At 42.6% G+C, this 20,199-nt stretch overlaps 1 protein-coding gene across 1 annotated transcript in view; it reads right to left on the bottom strand.

The window, feature by feature from the left end:
* prkx (protein kinase X-linked) overlaps positions 1 to 20,199 on the bottom strand; it is a 137,429-nt gene that overhangs the window by 23,203 nt on the left and 94,027 nt on the right. The window contains exon 5 of the mRNA XM_070891646.1: positions 13,964 to 14,059. Within this exon, the coding sequence (XP_070747747.1) occupies positions 13,964 to 14,059 (96 nt within the window). The remainder of the gene's footprint in view (positions 1 to 13,963; positions 14,060 to 20,199) is intronic.

The following is a 20,199-nucleotide window of genomic DNA, read 5'->3' on the forward strand; positions in this document are numbered from 1 at the left end:
CACTCCCTCAATAGCAAGAATGTCCTTCCTCAGGTTAGGAGACCAAAACTGTACACAATACTCCAGGTGTGGCCTCACCAATGCCCTGTACAACTGTAGCAACACCTCCCTGCCCCTGTACTCAAATCCCCTTGCTATGAAGGCCAACATGCCATTTGCTTTCTTAACCGCCTGCTGCACCTGCATGCCAACCTTCAATGACTGATGTACCATGACACCCAGGTCTCTTTGCACCTCCCCTTTTCCTAATCTGTCACCATTCAGATAATAGTCTGTCTCTCTGTTTTTACCACCAAAGTGGATAACCTCACATTTATCCACATTATACTTCATCTGCCATGCATTTGCCCACTCACCTAACCTATCCAAGTCGCTCTGCAGCCTCACAGCATCCTCCTCGCAGCTCACACTGCCACCCAACTTAGTGTCATCCGCAAATTTGGAGATACTACATTTAATCCCCTCATCTAAATCATTAATGTACAGTGTAAACAGCTGGGGCCCCAGCACAGAACCTTGCGGTACCCCACTAGTCACTGCCTGCCATTCTGAAAAGTACCCATTTACTCCTACTCTTTGCTTCCTGTCTGACAACCAGTTCTCAATCCATGTCAGTACACTACCCCCAATCCCATGTGCTCTAACTTTGCACATCAATCTCTTGTGTGGGACCTTGTCGAACGCCTTCTGAAAGTCCAAATATACCACATCAACTGGTTCTCCCTTATCCACTCTACTGGAAACATCCTCAAAAAATTCCAGAAGATTTGTCAAGCATGATTTCCCTTTCACAAATCCATGCTGACTTGGACCTATCATGTCACCTCTTTCCAAATGCACTGCTATGACATCCTTAATAATTGATTCCATCATTTTACCCACTACCGATGTCAGGCTGACCGGTCTATAATTCCCTGTTTTCTCTCTCCCTCCTTTTTTAAAAAGTGGGGTTACATTGGCTACCTTCCACTCCATAGGAACTGATCCAGAGTCAATGGAATGTTGGAAAATGACTGTCAACGCATCCACTATTTCCAAGGCCACCTCCTTAAGTACTCTGGGATGCAGTCCATCAGGCCCTGGGGATTTATCGGCCTTCAATCCCATCAATTTCCCCAACACAATTTCCCGGCTAATAAGGATTTCCCTCAGTTCCTCCTCCTTACTAGACCCCCCGACCCCTTTTATAACCGGAAGGTTGTTCGTGTCCTCCTTCGTGAATACCGAACCAAAGTACTTGTTCAATTGGTCCGCCATTTCTTTGTTCCCCGTTATGACTTCCCCTGTGCTATACCTGTGAGTGCTCAATAAGCTATGCACAAAATTATTCTAACCTAAGCACTGACAGCCCCTCACATTGATGAGCACAAAGTAGTATCAATTTACAATTTAATAGATTGGTAAAAAATGAATTACTGTTGCAATACCCAATTGCTGTGGGGAGACACATTTTGATCTCTTATTGCTAGAGTTGGTTGTTGCAAATGTTTACGATTCAAAATATCCACTTAAAAAAAAACTTACTGGTTTTGATGATTTAATTCCCATACATTAATAAAACAGGCATTAACTCGTTATAAAATTGTATTGCATATATAAACTTGTATTTATATAGTTGCTTTCATGTCCTCAGGATATTATGAAAGCTTTGCAGTAAATGAATGTGAAGTGCTGTCACTTTTTGCAGACAAACACGACAGCCGATTTGTACAAAAGGAAATTCCCCCAAAACAATGACTAGTTAATCTGCTCTTGTCAGCATTTGCTGAGGAATGCATATTGGCCAGGAAATTGGGCGAACTCCCTGCTCATCTTTGGAAAAGTTCCATGGCATCTTCTACGTCGATCTGATCAGGGCCCTGGTTTAACATCTCATCCGAAAGGCAGCACCTTCAACAATGCAGCACTCCCATAGTACGGCCACATATGGAATACTATGCACAATTTTGGGCTCCTTACAAGAGATGGTACCAGGGATAAACATAAAATAGGTGCAGGAGCAGGCCATTCGGCCCTTCAAGTCTGCACTGCCATTCAATATGATCATGGCTGATCATGCAACCTCAGTACCCCACTCTTGTCTTCTCTCCATACCCCAATCCCTTTAGCCGTAAGGACCACATCTAACTTCCTTCTGAATATGTCCAACGAACTGGACTCCACAACTTTCTGTGGCAGAGAATTCCACAACTCTCTGGGTGAAAAAGTTTCTCCTCCTCTCGGTCCTAAATGGCTTACCCCGTATCCCTAGACTGTGACCCCTGGTTCTGTACTTCCCAAACATCGGGAACATTCTTCCTGCATCTAACCTGTCCAGTCCCTTCAGAATTTTATACGTTTCTATGAGATTCCCCCTCATTCTTCTAAATTCCAGTGAGTATAAGCCTAGCCAATCCAGTCTTTCCTCATATGTCAGTCCTGCCATGCCAGGAATCAGTCTGGTGAATCTTCGCTGCACTCCCTCAATAGCAAGCACGTCCTTCCTCAGATTAGATGACCAAAACTGCACACAATACTCAAGCTGTGGTCTCACCAAGGCCCTGTACAACTGCAGCAAGACCTCCCTGCTCCTGTACTCAAATCCCCTTGCTATGAAGGCCAGCATGCCATTTGCTTTCTTTACTGCCTGCTGCACTTGCAGTAAGGTGTCTGAGAAAAGATTCAAGCAACTAGGACTATATGATTTGAACTGAGGAAAGGGGAATTTGATGGAGATGTTCAAGATTATATCATGAATAGATTGATTAAATAAACAGAATTTCCATTGGCCATAATCTCAAAAGCAGCAGTAGAATTCACACAGCTATTAGAAGAGCTGAAGGGTGGAATACTGTGCCACAACTTGTGAATCCTATAAAATATATATTTTTTTTAAATCAGTGGATAATTAGTTGAATAGCTACAGATATGGGCAGTAAACAGGCAAGAAACACTAAAGGCCTGCTCCAATGCTAACATTTTTATGTTTCTGATAGAGAGATGGTAAGAACAGGGAAGCAAAATGCAAAGTGTAAAGAAAAGGAAAGAGATAGCACTTTGACATCAAAAGCGCACAACTTAACTTAATATATTTTAATAGCAGAGACACCATTAAATATATTAATGGTCCAGAACTTAAAGAAGGGTAACTTTGAAGGTATGAGGCGTGAATTGGCTAGGATAGATTGGCGAATGATACTGAAGGGGTTGACTGTGGATGGGCAATGGCAGACATTTATAGACCGCATGGATGAACTACAACAATTGTACATTCCTGTCTCGCGTAAAAATAAAAAAGGGAAGGTGGCTCAACCGTGGCTATCAAGGGAAATCAGGGATAGTATTAAAGCCAAGGAAATGGCATACAAATTGGCCAGAAATAGCAGCGAACCCGGGGACTGGGAGAAATTTAGAACTCAGCAGAGGAGGACAAAGGGTTTGATTAGGGCAGGGAAAATGGAGTACGAGAAGAAGCTTGCAGGGAGAACATTAAGACGGATTGCAAAAGTTTCTATAGATATGTAAAGAGAAAAAGGTTAGTAAAGACAAACGTAGGTCCCCTGCAGTCAGAATCAGGGGAAGTCATAACGGGGAACAAAGAAATGGCGGACCAATTGAACAAGTACTTTGGCTCGGTATTCACTGAGGAGGACACAAACAACCTTCCGGATATAAAAGGGATCGGAGGGTCTAGTAAGGAGGAGGAACTGAGGGAAATCCTTATTAGTCGGGAAATTGTGTTGGGGAAATTGATGGGATTGAAGGCCGATAAATCCCCAGGGCCTGATGGACTGCATCCCAGAGTACTGAAGGAGGTGGCCTTGGAAATAGTGGATGCATTGACAGTCATTTTCCAACATTCCATTGACTCTGGATCAGTTCCTATGGAGTGGAGGGTAGCCAATGTAACCCCACTTTTTAAAAAAGGAGGGAGAGATATAACAGGGAATTATAGACCGGTCAGCCTGACATCGGTAGTGGGTAAAATGATGGAATCAATTATTCAGGATGTCATAGCAGTGCATTTGGAAAGAGGTGATATGATAGGTCCAAGTCAGCATGGATTTGTGAAAGGGAAATCATGCTGGACAAATCTTCTGGAATTTTTTTGAGGATGTTTCCAGTAGAGTGGACAAGGGAGAACCAGTTGATGTGGTATATTTGGACTTTCAGAAGGCTTTCGACAAGGTCCCACACAAGAGATTAATGTGCCAAGTTAAAGCACATGGGATTGGGGGTAGTGTGCTGACATGGATTGAGAACTGGTTGTCAGACAGGAAGCAAAGAGTAGGAGTAAATGGGGACTTTTCAGAATGGCAGGCAGTGACTAGTGGGGTACCGCAAGGTTCTGTGCTGGGGCCCCAGCTGTTTTAACTGTATATTAATGATTTAGACGAGGGGATTAAATGTAGTATCTCCAAATTTGCGGATGATACTAAGTTGGGTGACAGTGTGAGCTGCGAGGAGGATGCTATGAGGCTGCAGAGCGACTTGGATAGGTTAGGTGAGTGGGCAAATGCATGGCAGATGAAGTATAATGTGGATAAATGTGAGGTTATTCACTTTGGTGGTAAAAACAGAGAGACAGACTATTATCTGAATGGTGACAGATTAGGAAAAGGGGAGGTGCAACGAGACCTGGGTGTCATGGTACATCAGTCATTGAAGGTTGGCATGCAGGTACAGCAGGCAGTTAAGAAAGCAAATGGCATGTTGGCCTTCATAGCGAGGCGATTTGAGTACAGGGGCAGGGAGGTGTTGCTACAGTTGTACAGGGCTTTGGTGAGGCCACACCTGGAGTATCGTGTACAGTTTTGGTCTCCTAACCTGAGGAAGGACATTCTTGCTATTGAGGGAGTGCAGCGAAGGTTCACCAGACTGATTCCCGGGATGGCGGGACTGACCTATCAAGAAAGACTGGATCAACTGGGCTTGTATTCACTGGAGTTCAGAAGAATGAGAGGGGACCTCATAGAAACGTTTAAAATTCTGACGGGGTTAGACAGGTTAGATGCAGGAAGAATGTTCCCAATGCTGGGGAAGTCCAGAACCAGGGGACACAGTCTAAGGATAAGGGGTAAGCCATTTACGACCGAGATGAGGAGGAATTTCTTCACCCAGAGAGTGGTGAACCTGTGGAATTCTCTACCACAGAAAGTTGTTGAGGCCAATTCACTAAATATATTCAAAAGGGAGTTAGATGGAGTCCTTACTACTGGGGGAATCAAGGGGTATGGTGAGAAAGCAGGAATGGGGTCCTGAAGTTGCATGTTCAGCCATGAACTCATTGAATGGCGGTGCAGGCTAGAAGGGCCGAATGGCCTACTCCTGCACCTATTTTCTATGTTTCTATGTTTCTATAAACACAACTCTCCCAGAAGTCCTTGTAAAGGTGCCTTGTGTGAATCAGGAAAAGATGAAAATAAAACACTAGTGAGAAAGCACAAAGCACATTTAACAGAAATATAGTAAAAGAAGAACTGTTTGTTTTTCTTGAGGTTTGTCTTGTAACCAATCGATTTTGATTCTTCCCATTAACCACCAAAGCTTATGCCCATGTCACACAACTTTTGCAGTGAAAGAATAGTGGCACTGTGCTGTCAGTCTGTCTGCTTTTGTAATGCCATAATCAGCAAGGAAATGGCCCCTTAAATCTGCTGCAATGTGCAAAGCATTTCGCAGCTACTATGGTGCAAACATACAGTGGAACTAAAAAACTGAAACAGGGGAATATACTATTAATCAGCAGAACTAATGTCTCACAATGTGGCAAGTATTTACATAACATTACAAAGTCACATCTTCAGCCGGCAGGCTGGGAGGAAATATTGCAAATAAAATGTAATTTATCTGATACAGCTTCAAATCTTGTTCTAACAAGCACATCGCATTTTCAATAAAAGTTAAGCAGGGCATACTTTTTATATATGAAGTAAAAAATAGCAGACTACGCCATTGGAAATGCCTGGGGTATACCCAAATAGGACCTTGACTAACAAAATCTTAAAATAGCGATTTCACTCAAGGTTGTGGCCATCTGGATACCTGCAAAAATCCAATCGCCCGTAAACATTCACAAATGTGCTTTAAATTACTTTCACATGAAGGTTTGCAAACTGATGGGCAAGGACTGTTGAAAAGGTGTTATAAAAATAAACCACCAGCATGACAGTTAAAATAAACCATCTTACTTGAATGCTGTCTGATAAAAAAAAATATATACAACATCTAGACTTGCAAAGAAAAAAACTAGGCAAACAAAAAAACCCCACTAACTTCTAATCTGAATTTATGGGCCCAAGTTTCCACACACGCCTAGAACGGCGCAGTCCCGAACTGGATGCCCGTTTTTCGCGCCACAAAGTGCGCCTAAAAAAATCCTCGGTATTCTCCACCTACTTGCAGGTCCTCTGGCCCTCAGCGCAGTCAGCACGAGCTGTGGGGGGGGGGGGGGCAGAGCCAGGTCCCTGCGCTGAAAACAGTGCCGGTACCTCTGCACATGCGCGCTACAGTCGGCACGCAAGTGTAGTAGCTCCAGGCGCCGAACTGTGTGGGAGGGGCCCGAAGCACACAGCCGCTAGCCCTGGCTGAATGGTCTCACTGGGCTGCGTGAATAAGGCTCCTCCCACGGCCAGCTCCTGCTCTCCCCCCCCCCGCCGCCCCCCTGCCTCCGGACCGGACCAGACCTGACGCCCGCTCCCCCCCCCGGCCTCCGGACCAGACCCGGCGCCCGCACCCCTCCCCCGACCGACCCTACCCGCGTTCCTGTTCCCGCCATCTGGATGATCCTCCTCCTCCCGACCCGACCCACCTGTAAATCTGGTGCTGGGGATGGGCCGTTCAGCCTTCGGTCCAGAAAGGCCTGCCTGAAGCACTTTCACACAGGTAGGAAGATGGTTTATTTAATCTTTTCTTTGCTTATAAATGTTTATTCAGGTTGGATTTATTTGTATAAGTATAAATAAGGATTTATTATAGAATTTAATGACTCTCCCCCTCCCCACCTCGTTCTGGATGCCTAATTTGTAACCTGCGCCTAATTTTTTTAATGTGTAGAACAGGTTTTTTCAGTTCTACAAAAATCTTCACTTGCTCCATTCTACTTTAGTTTGGAGTACGTTTTCACTGTGGAAACTTTCAAATCAGGCATCAGTGGCCGGACACGCCCCCTTTTGAAGAAAAAATTTTGTTTCAAAGTAGAACTGTTCTACCTGACTAGAACTGCAGAAAAAAAAAGTGTGGAGAATTGCGATTTCTAAGATAGTCCGTTCTCCACCAGTTGCGCCTAAAAATCAGGCGCAAATCATGTGGAAACTTGGGCCCATTGGGTCTAAAATTGAGGTCAGAGTCTTCCTTCGTACAAAGGCCTCCGACCCGAAAAGATCTACGAATCTACCCTTCGGTCTTAGAGAAACACAAGATCCTGGTCGGAGGCCTAGATTCACTGCGCAGTGAGGTACGCAAGTCCAAGCTGGACAACCAATCACGATGCAGTATTCGCTGATAATAATGGGAACTCCATTTGTGCAAGTTCCCATCACTGAGAAAAATCCCTAAAACACTCAAACAGAATACATAAAACACCTCACATTTAAAATTAAATAAATGTTTTTAAAAAAAAATATTTTTTGCAATTTAAAAAAAAATGTTTAAGTGTTAAACAATGCACCGGGTTTTTAAACTATAAAAATGTGTATTTAAATATAATTTTTATATGTTTTAAAAGTCTTACGCTGGTAAAAGTAGGCTATGCACTGCTTTCACCAGGCGTAAAAGTTTGAAGGAGATTTGCTGGGCAAGAGATGGGCAAATAGCCCAATCTCTCCCACGCAAATGTCCTTCTCCCAGGGATGCGAAGGATCGGTTAAAAGAAATCTTGACAGATCGGAAAAGCCGGTTTGACGCATGTGCATCGCGCCCCGAAATTCAGACTTTTGCGAGGCCTCGCCGGGTCTGTGCACATTTTGTACAGACCCGGTGAGGCTGGAATTTTAGCCCCATTGTTACACAAGCAGATAGGTAGCATTTCTCCATTCACAAGTGTAAAAGCCCATTACAGTTTAGGAGTGGCAGTGTTTCTGCAAAGCGAAAAAACACTTGGAATAGTTTAAAGATGGAGATGGCTTAATTATTCATTTGTAGTTAATTTTTCACAATTTCTAAATACCTTTAAAGCAATTCTCAAACACAGTATACAACTGACAACTATTCAGTCTATACTTTGAAAAATTTTGATTTTCGCACTAGATAGCTTGTTACAATATTCAGTGCAAACCTGTTGCGCAACGGACACAAGTTGGAGCGGATTTTTGGACATATACTTGATTGTATACGGGACCAAACATTTGTTTTATTTTTCCCTTTAAATGAATTTTGTAAGGGACAATACTGATGCATTATGCTTTGAACAGTTAAACTTCAAGGTATGCTGGCCTTGAGTTAATGGAGATAGGAAAGTGAGATAATGAACACTGGCGAGTTAAGTGCTGGGTATGTTTGCTTATACCGGTGTCAAAAGCCTGCACTTGTTTATACTGCCCTGTCACAATGCAGGGTGGGTTATATCAAAAGCTTAGCCTTCGATAGTCAAAGCTTTGTAGTGCTAAAGCATGTGTTGTAAAGTGACATAATTTGTAAGATAAAATAACTTCACTGCAGATACCAATTTGAGTCGTGGTTCAGAGACAGGGGTCTCTAACATTTCTCCCAAAGCTTTGTCTCCGATTTAATAAACCTCTCTTTATATATTGCACAGTCTCGGAAATATTTTTCCACAACACATGTAAACAAATTAAAGGCATTAATCCAATCGGAGTTCAGATGGCTAAAATACCATTGAAAGTTTGCCTAGAGCTCTTGAATTCATGTATCAAATATTTTATTTTTTGAGGAGAAATCAAGTTGAAGGACCAGTAAAATACAGAATACCACCAAAGCTGAGAATAGCAAGAGAAAAGCAGCAAATCTGGATGAAGTGGCTAGGTGACAGAAAACATGGGCATTAAATGCCTGAAGAGTCTAAGGAAAGAAAGTAGGAATGAAGTAAGGGGTGCCACAAGATGCTGGGAAAGACCAAGTTGGAATAAGAGATCGTGCAGCGAGTGTTAATTTCACCAGTCAGGGTGTAGAAAGGAGGTACAGTAGGCAAGACAGTCTTACATTTATAATGCAGATAGTGAACGCAGTTATACATACAATAGTCTTTGATGTAGCTTATCAAATTCTGTCTGATAATGAAATATTGCTATCCCCTTCTCCCACAATATTCGATAAAAGTTTTAACATGCTGTGGCATCAATCTTAAAGACCAGAGGATCAGGGGTATGATACCTTGTGTGTTGAACTAGGTGTAGGAGTGTTGCTAAACAAACTGTCCCATGAATCCTGCTCCTGCTGCTATCTGGCAACTCCACTGGGGCAGATGGACATGATCCTATTCAGCTGTGATAGTCACCCTCACATGGTCAAACAGCCCATTGGCACCACCCACCCAAGCCCATGAAAGTACATCTCAGTATCTTCAGGAGAGAAAGCTAGGGGGAAATTCAGAGGGAATAAAACTACTTCAACATAATCAGAAAAAAGTCAGAAGCTACTTAGCATCACCCATTTTTTTTTTTAAAACAATTATCTCAACGTCATACAGCCTTTTATCTGCTAAATAATCTTACATTTACTGTATAGAAGATAAATCTTCAAGGGCATTGAAATGGTTATCATAGTAGTTATGGTGAGTTGTTACAGTTTAAGTGCTTGGCTGAAGGACTTGTTCCATTGAGCCTCAGTGGCCCACACTAACCTCCTTGCTCATAAGTTAGGATACTTGTCTTAAGCTCACACATGCAAGAGTTCAGTTTAAGGGCACCCAAAATGTCCATTAAAAAGATTTATTACTATAAACACCGGTAAATACAATAATGCATGATCCACTATATAGACATGCAAGTCTTTGGAGCAGGTGAATATTTTTCTCCACATTAGATATTTTTCACTAGTTGCAGGTGGGGGTGGTTTAGAAAGGAAGGTGGATTCTACTTGTTGAATTTAAGTCTGTCTGAGTCAGATACTCCAGCCTTGGCACCTCGTAAATGAGGCCAAAAATCAACTTTTTTTATTGCAACAATTAAGGCCTCCATGCAATATGCCAAATTGCATTTAGAAACAATAATATGCAACATTTTCTTCCCTGGAGTGTTTCTTAATCAACACAAATAGCAACCGGAATTTGACAAAAAGTCACAAGAGGACCATATTTCCCATCTGCATAGTAAATATCTATGGTTTAACACAGGGCAACAGACTTCTAAATAAATTCCTTATACAATTGTTGCCACAGGCAACAACCAAACCTAATTATCATTATCCGTCATGTCATTTTTGCACAAAAGCCTTGTACTTTTCGGCTGCTTTAAAGCATTTTCTTTTAAGCATAGCACAATTGAACAAACATGTCTTTCATGCCATCATATTCTTCCCTCAAGATACTTTATAGTAAATGGAAATGAAACACTTGCCAGGTTACAAAAAAAGTCTTGAAAGGTGGTGACAGAGGTGATTTTATACAAGGTTGTGCATAGTATGGTAAAGGCAAATCCAAAAAATTTAGAGCAAATTGAGAGTAGGACAAAAGGCACAGGTTCATAGTAGCAAAGAAACAAATTTTGGCCAATGTCAAAGTTTTTCTTCACAGATACATGGAATGAACTCAGAGTACAGGAGGTAAAAAAAACCTTGAAATTATTTGGAAACAAATGGATGCTGCAATAGAGCAGGAATTTAGGGTGACTGTGGATGGATACATTAAAATGGATTGAATGGCTTTGCTTATTCATAACTATCATGCAACACCAAAGATGTTAGTAACTACATAGATACATTTTTTTTCAACTATAGAATACTGCCATTAGTGACTGCATTGGCCAATATAATTTTACTCAAAGCATAGCTACAACACATGGATCAAAAGGTTTAGGGTTTCATACTAATGAAAGTAGTATCTAGTAACAAATTTCAAGTATTCCCCATGTCATATGCAACCCAGGCCAGATACGCCCAAAGCTCCAGACTGCTTAAAAAATCTGTCCAGATCTCTACTGCACCAGCATTTTTCACAAGACACCTTTCTCTCATTTGTAATGAAACTCCTCAGTTTCTGCCAAATTGCCATTGGTGTTGTGTTATGGATTTGCTGTCACTTAGAGCCTGTCCAGACACATTTGAATTTATTGTACGGCATTCTCAAGTTCTCAATCCCACCCAAATGCACGACTACCTATAAAAGTTGGTCTCATATGTTATTTTATAACATGGAAACCTGGCCTGTTCTGCTGCTTTTAGCAGATCGCGTTTTTTCACTTATATAGCTCCCTTTAAGGTTATTACGCAACATGCCTACATCCCATTCCTACTCCACTTGATCACGAAGGAAGTGAGCCTACTCTGCAAGAAGGGGGCCATACTCCTGTTCCAGTGATGGCAAAACTACTTGGTGTACAAGGTCAGTCTTCAATAGTGCAGGCATGCCTGCCTCTAACAGAACCAGAGTTCTCTCTTGGCCCAAGACTTGCATTTATATAGCACCTTTCACGAGAGCAGGTACAAAGAGAGCAGCAAAGTCAATGAAAGAGCAAAGGTGGCAAATGAGAAATGAGTAAAGCAAAGGCGAGCTGGGAGAGGATTGGGGAAGCTGGGAACAAGTGCTTGCATTTATAAAGTGACTAGCAGAAAAATCTTCTAAGATGCTTTAGAGATGTGCAATCAGGCAAAACAGGACTCCGAACCAAAGATATGAGGAGGGGTGACCAAAGCTTCGTCAGAGGTGGGTTTTAAGGAGAATCTTAAAGGAGGAGAGGGAGACAATGAGGCAGAGAAGTTTAGGGAGGGAATTCCAGAGTGTGGAGCAGAGACAGCTGAAGGCCCGCCACCAATGGTGGCGCAAAGAGGCCAAAGTTAATGAACTGAAGAGGTATGGAGGTGAATGTGGGCCTAGAGATGACTAGAAATAGGGAGGGGCAAGGCCATGAAGAGATTTAAACAGAAAGATGAGAATTTTAAATTGGAGGCAGTGTGAAACCAGGAGCCAATGTCTGTCAGCAAGGATAGTAGTGATGGATAATCAGGTCTTGGCACAGAATAGAATACGGGCAGTACAATTGTAATGAGCTAAAGTTTATAGAGCATGGAGGATGGGAAATTGGCCATGAGAGCACTGGAATAGTGGAGTCAGGCGGTGACAAAGCCATGAATGAGATCTTCAGGAGCAGGTGCAGAGGCAGTAGCTCTGAAAATACTAAAATAAGTTGCACAAAATGCACAAGTGGACAAAATAATGGCAAGTAAAATGTAATGCAGAGAAGTGGAAGGTACTGCATGTAGGAAGGAATAATGGGCAACACTTAGTCCATGAATGCTATAGAAATAGTTAAAAGGTGAAGTTGAAAAAGAACTCGAAGTCTTAGCAGACTCGACACTACCATTTCTAACCACTAGAGAGAAGGAACAAAACACACCTGCCTTTATATAGAACCTGTAGTAATTAAAAATAGGTCCAGGATCCTTTCCAAGTCGAAAAAGAAAAATTAGTCATGGGATTAGGCGATGCAAGTGAAAGCTTGGTTAAAAGAGGTTTTTACAAAAGACTGAGGAGAGTCAAAAATGTTAAGGGAGGGAGCTTCAGAGAGTGGAACTGCCCTGGGATACAACACAAACAGGCCAAAGACAGAGGACTTAAAGGTTTGGGAGTAGGAGGAATACAAGGCTGAATGAGATTGCAGAGAAACAGTGGGGCAAAGCCATGGAAGGATTTGAAAACAAGGAGTTTAAAATTAACCTGTTGGGAGACAAGAAGCCAGCATATGTAAGTGTGGATAGGCGTGATGGGCAAGTGGGATGTAGTGTGGAATTCTTCATTTTATACAAGTTGCAGGAACAGAGGCCAGCAAGGTGGGCACGCTGCAGATTGAGTTGGGGTGATAAAAGCTTGCATAAGGACTTTAGTGGCAGAGGAGCTGAGATAGGGTCAGAGGTTGGCAATGTTGTGCAGGTGGTAACAGGTGATCTTGATGGCAGATAAGTGGTTTGAAGCTCAGCTTTGGGTTGAACAGGACATCAAAGTTTTGCAGAGTCTAGAACAGCCTGAGTGAGTGACTCGGAGTGAGAGGGGGTCAGAATCAGCGATAAGGGAACAGAAAACTAGAGCTTTGGTATTTGATGTTTATGGAGGAAGTTCTACTTATTTAGGACTCTATTAGATGAGCAGTCTGACAGCATGTAGATGGTTGTCTGATTAAAGTCCAAAATTCTATCGATCTCAGCCTTGAATATACTCAACAACTGAGCCTCCTCAACCCTCTAGGGTGGAGAATTCCAAAGATTCACAACCCTCTGAGTGAAGACATTTCTTCTCATCTCAGTCCTAAATGGCTGACCCCTTATCCTGAGTCTATGACATAGTTCCAGAGACTCCAACTGGGGGAAACAACCTCTCAGCATCTACCATGTCAACCTTCTAAGAATTGTATGTGTTTCAATGAGATCACTTCTCATTTCATCTAAACTTGAGAATATGGGCCCATTCTACTCTCTCTCTCCATAGGACAATCCTCTCATCTCAGGAATCAAGCTGGTGAATCTTCACTGCACCCACTCTAAGGCAAGTATATCCTTCCCCTGAACTTGCTGGTCGATTTGCACATAAGGGCATGCGTCACTAACAGGTTATTCTTCCAGCAAGATCTGGCCCTATATGTTAAATTGCACAAAGGAAAACCATTCAAAGTAGGACAGAGCAAATGCAAGGCTGAAGCGAGGAAGTTCTTCTCATGGATAGCTTCCGGACAGAATACTGGGAGGAGGTGAAAACCCGAGTTAGTTAACAACTGCGCAGTACAACGAGATTCTTTTTGGATAGTTGATCTAGGAATAGCCTTCCTGATTCACAATAATTTTGTAATATCTAGTGGTTTAAGGGTTAAATTAAACTTACTTCACATAGAAATCGAGGTGCCTTGGGAAGTCCAACTTTCCAGCAAGAATTTTTTGGTAAATACCAAAAGGGTTGTCATCAAAAAATGGTGGGTAGCTGTAAAAGAATCACACAAAGAATGGATTAAAATAAATTGTCTTAAAGCATATTATTTTACCTGATCATCATCAGCAGTCTCTCGGAATCAAGGAGGACTTGCTTCCACTCCCAAAGTGAGTTCTTTGATGGCTGTCCAGTCCGATACGAGAGCCACAGACTCTGTCACAGGTGGGACAGACATTCGTCGAGGGAAAGGGTCAGTGGGACTGATTTACTGCGCACTCCTTCCACTGCCTGCGCCTGGTCTCTTCATGCTCTTTGCGTTGAGACTCGAAGAGCTCAACGCCATCCCGGATGGATTTTCTCCACCTTGGGCGGTCTGCGGCCAGGATCTCCCAGGTATCAGTGCTGATGTCGCACTTTACCAGGGAGGCTTTGAGGGTGTCCTTATAATGTTTCCACTATCCTCCTTTGGCTCGTTTACCATGAAGGAGCTCCGCATAAAGCATTTGCTTAGTGATAAATACTAAAGGGTCTGAAAATGGTCTTCGGCAGTAGCACAACACGGACGATAGCGGATTGGAAGCCCATCTTACACCGCGCCTACTTTTCTTTTCCATAGAATAGCAATGCACGTTTATGAAACAGATAACTGCTTTACGAAAAGGTATCACCGCTGCCCATACTGGTCACCAGCAACTTAGTATTAGCACCGACCACACTTGATCAGCTCTGCTGGGCAGACCACATTGTCCGCATGCCAGACACGAGACTCCCAAAGCAAGCGCTCTACTGGGAACTCCTTCACGACAAACAAGCCAAAAAGTTGGCAGAGGCAATGTTACAGGGACATCCTCGAAGCCTCCCTGATAAAGTGCAACATCCCCACCGACACCAAGGAGTCCCTGGCCAAAGACCGCCCTAAGTGGAGGAAGTGCATCTGGGAGGGCATTGAGCACCGAGTCTTGTCACCGAGAGCATGCAGAAAACAAGCACAGGCTGTGGAAAGAGCGTGCGGCAAACTTGTACCACCCACCCTTTCCCTCAACGACTATCTGTCCCACCTGTGACAGGGACTGTGGTTCTCATATTGGACTATTCAGCCACCTAAGGACTCATTTTAAGAGTGGAAGCAAGTCTTCCTCGATTCCGAGGGACTGCCTATGACGACGACTTGGCTACTTGGAAATAAAGTCTTTTTTCCCCGTCACTGTGCCAGCTGCAAATCCACAGATTGAAATATATTCGGGAAATCTCAATCCAATGTTTCGTGGGCAGAAGGCCACAGAACAAATTGCCCATAAATCTGCACAACTTCACAATCTCATTCACAAAATTTGTACAGCAATGTGGATTAAGTGAAAATGTCTCACTAATGAAGTTAAAGCATTCTTCAGAGATTGAGGTTGAAGTCAAATTGAGATTGGGTTAAAGGTACATCTTGGGGGCAAAATATAGGGAGCTTTGAAATGCCGATCCCTCTCCACTATACCTGACCTGGGAGTTTCATGCGTACACCGGGTGCAAAATGTGGGAAACATTCATTTCTTAACCCTGACATTCCCCACCTTACAATAAAAGCTGTAAAAGTAGTCATGCGAAACGACACTTCATTTTAAATTACAGCAAGATCTTACAACATGTACTTTAGCACAGTGAAAACTAGCAGGATTTACAGTATGTACCTATACTAGTTGTACATTTGTTTTAAATGAAAATTGCAGAGTTACTGCTGAAATGGGAAAGCAATAAGGATCAGCAACTATAGTCTTTGGAGGTCTGAAATAGAGAAGTATCTCTGATGACCATAATTTTCATAGGGGTGAAATCAAGGAAATGTCAAAGCTATTTTAAACAAATCAAAAATCTAGCACTCAGAGCAGGACCTCCAGACATTAAATCTGTGCCAGAACCATGTGCTCTGGAGGAAAGCACTTATGTTTAACAGTTTGATCATCATTATTCCTGGCAAACAATTATTCCCCAGGACTGGCAAGCTGTACATCCAAGTGGAACATATGGCTTTCCCTAATTACCAGAAATGGCATTTGATTATACTTGCCAGAGAGTGTTTAAGGCATGCGCGATAAGAAAATTAGAAGTCCTTAATCAGAGCTGTCTCATTCATAATAATCTAATAATTTTATATGGCATGATTTTCTTTACCACTCAACCACATCTTGTAGACAATTCAAAAATTATTTTGAAGGTTGGAAACTCGAGTTTAAAACTGGCACTTTTTGGTGTGCCAGCACTTTAAGCCGTAACAGGTCCCAATTCTGCATGTACAATACAATATATAATGTACATAGATTCTATCTTACACCACCAAACTAGCCACTCCAGAATTACTGTAATACATCTCATCCATGACAATTAGAAATGAGAGAAAATTATGCAATACTAAGCTATACAGAATAGAAGATTCCTAGCTAATTCCCAATCGGTGTTTGGCTGATCTCAGATGGGGCAGTCAAAGCGTTACAATTGGCTCCAAATCTACTGGACCCCAGAAGCAATGGGGAAAGAAAAAATGATCCCTTTCCAGTAACTCTTGAATGCACGTGTGCATGAATGCTAGCTAGGGATCCATGGATTCCCCTCGTGGGGGAATCGAGAACTAGGGGGCATAGTTTCAGAATTAGGGGTCACCCATGTAGAACTCAGAGGAGGAAGAATTTCTTCTGAGGGTTGTAAATCAGTAGAATTCTCTGCCGCATAGAGCTGTGGAGGTTGGGTCACTGATTATATTTAAGGTGGAGATACAGATTTTTGAGCGATAAGGGAGTGAAGGGTTATGGGGAGCAGGCGGGGAAGTGGAGCGGAGCCCAGGATCAGATCAGCCATGGTCTTATTAAATGGCAGAGCAAGGTCGAGGGGTCAGATGGCCTACTCCTGCGTGTTTATGACCCACTGCAATGCCCCCCCACCCATGACTGAGCAGCCTGTCGACACAAGGTCGAGGCCCACAAATGAAAAATGGCCACTTGGGCAAGGCATCAAGGGCAGTGAGCACCAGCTGAACTGTACTCAGCATGTTTCAGCAGCTTCACCAGAGGGGAGGAAACTGGCAAAACAAATGATTGCAATAAACTATGAGGGATGGTTTAGTAAGTATTTTGAGGAAATCAAACCTAATACAACATTTTAAAACTTCAAAAAAGAAAAATGAAAGAAAAAAAAAATACCATGAAAAAGGTAAAATTAAATTTAAATGGTCCTGAATATCCCTGAACAAAAATGTTTTTAAACCCTTCCATCGCATTAGTGTGGTGCTGCTTGGCATAGTTTTATAAGACAGCTGAAATTATCTTCAGTTGTGCCAAGGACCAACAGCTGAATGCTGCCAAGTTTATTTTAATGGAGCAACTGCAAATTCCTTTCAGGTCAAAACTGAGAGGCACTTCTAAGTAACCAACCTGTCGTCACACTAAAATAGACCAATATATTGATTGCCCAGTTCAAAGAATGTTTATAAAGAAAGAAGAAAGATTTGCATTTATATAGTGCCTTTCAAGATGACTGGGCATCTGAAAGGCTCACAGCTGATAAAGCAGAACAAACGTTCTCAAAAGATGTCAAAGTGGCCACAACTGAATTTCCATAGTTAATGAAACAAGCATACTTGCAGCCAACATTCAAAAGGTTAAAGAAGTTGTGGTAAACTATGGAAAGGTAAACCAAGTAATATGATAGAACATTTGTCATTGGGGAAAATGCTGGAGTCCATTAAGGAAGTGGTAGCAGGACATTTGGAAAAGCATAAATCAATCAAGCAGAGTCAGCATGGTTTTATGAAAGGGGAATCATGTTTGACAAATTTGCTGGAGTTCTTTTGAGGGTGGATAAGGTGGAACCAGTGGATGTGGTGTATTTGGATTTCCAGAAGGTATTCGATAAGGTGCCAAATAAAAGGTTACTGCTCAAGGTAAAAGTTTACAGGGCTGAGGTAATATATTAACATGGACAGAGGATTAGCTAATTAACAGAAAACAGGGAGTCGGAATAAATGGGTAATTTTCCAGTTTGCAAACGGTAACTAGTGGGGTGCCACAGCGATCGGTGCTGGGGCCTCAACTATTTACAATCTATATTAATGACTTGGATGAAGGGACAGAGTGTAATGTAGCCAAGTTCACTGATGATACAAAGATGGGTGGGAAAGCAAATTGTGAGGAGGACACAAAATCTGCAAAGGGATATAGACAGGCTAAGTGAGTGAGCAAAAATTTGGCAGGTGGAGCACAATGTGGGAAAATGTGAGGTTATCCATTTTGGCAGAAAAAAAATAGAAAAGCAAATTATTTAAATGGATAAAAATTGCAAAGTGCTGCAGTACAGAGGGACCTGGGGGTACTTGTGCATGAAACACAAAAAGTTAGTATGCAGGTACAGCACATAATAAGGAAGACAAATGGAAACTTGGCCTTATTGCAAGGGGGCTAGAGTATAAAAGCAGAGAAGTCCTGCTACACTGTACAGGGTACTGATGTGGCCACAACTAGAGTACTGTGCACAGTTTTGGTCACCATATTTAAGGAAGGATATACTTGCATTGGAGGCTGTTCAGAGAAGGTTCACTAGGTTGATTCCAGAGATGAGGGGGTTGACTTATGAAGATAGGTTGAGCCTATACTCATAAGAGTTTAGAAGAATGAGGGGTGATCTTATCAAAACATACAAGTTAATGAGGGGGCTCGACAAGGTGGATGCAGAGAGGATATTTCCACTCATAGGGCAAACTAAAACTAGGGGACAGTGTCTCAGAATAAGGGGCCACCGCCCATTTAAAACTCAGATGGAATAGGAATTTCTTCTCAGAGGGTTGTAAATCTGTAGAATTCTCTGCCCCAGGGAGCTGTGGAGGATGGGTCACTGAATATATTTAAGGCAGAGATAGACAGATTTTTGAGCAATAAGGGAATAAAGTGTTATGGGGATCAGGCAGGGAAGTGGAGCTAAGTCCATGATCAGATCAGCCATGATCTTATTAAATGGCGGAGCAGCCTCGAGGGGTCAAATGGCCGACTCCTGCTCTTATTTCTTAGAAAGAAGGCAGTCTTGATTCTGCTATTTTCAAAATTCTAACATTTTAGTGAACAAGGCTAGAAATTCCACATTTAAGAATAGCAACGTTTTTTTGGCACTATTTGCGAATGGCCGTTTTTGTATGCCGAAATAATGGCAAAAAAATAAAGCCAAAGTTTAAAATTTTGACAAAGCGTTAAAGTACCACCATTTTTAAGGATAGAGCAAAATTTTTTCGCGATAAAAATAACACCTGTTCTGCACACGCGCAAAAAAAGGAAAAAATAAAATCGCCTGTTTTTCACGTGACAGTGTGCCCGTGCATTGTCTGGATCAGCCATTTTTTAAAAAGACCATTATAACTTTCAGGAGATTTGGGAGTACTTCCACACAGGAGCTGCAAAACAAAAATTTGAGTGTGATTAGGAAAGGAAAAGAGCCAGGACGTTTAACTTATGTTCTTAGCCAAGATGCCAATGACACCCTGGTAGGCACTGTGGAGAGGGGATGGCACCAGATTGGAAAGTAGCATCCTGGTAAACTTAAATCTGCAGCAATAGCTCAATCTTGTCAATGAGTTGCAGAACAGGTTTCCTCAGTGGGGTCCATCAGGAGGACTGGCCAGCAGTGCCAGGACTTTTGCCAAGCAGTTAAAGTAATGTTTTTATTTATGCACTACAATTACTTGAATTGTAAATGTGCGCGTGTGCGCTTGCCCTCTTTGCAGAAGGTGTCCAACAACCACCGAGAGCAGACGAAAACTGGTGGAGGTCCACCAAGACTGCACCCACCAACAGCCTTGGAAAGTAGAATCGCAGGTATTATTAGTGGGTCCCAAAGATCGACCATCCGTGCAGATGCTGAGCGCAGGTTGCAGGGTGAGGGCAAGTCCTGCAAAATCCAGTCTGGGTTGGCACAAGTGGGCTACCCTTCGGTTTATGCGATGTAGTCTCGTCAGCTACGCCTCGGTTGATGCGATGTACTATCATTCGCCATGGTCCTTCAAACGAGCCTGCGCTGTGAGAGCCTACTCATGTCACCCTATCCCCTCCACGGCTGCTAACCATTCCTGTTCGGTTATATTTTGCAGATGTTTCACAGACATCCAATAATGGAGAAGACCTTGCCACAAGCAGAAGTGGATGAGCCCGACCAACTTGGCTACACTG

The sequence above is a fragment of the Pristiophorus japonicus genome, chromosome 10, assembly GCF_044704955.1.
Source record: "Pristiophorus japonicus isolate sPriJap1 chromosome 10, sPriJap1.hap1, whole genome shotgun sequence".
Taxonomy (NCBI): Eukaryota; Metazoa; Chordata; class Chondrichthyes; family Pristiophoridae; genus Pristiophorus; species Pristiophorus japonicus.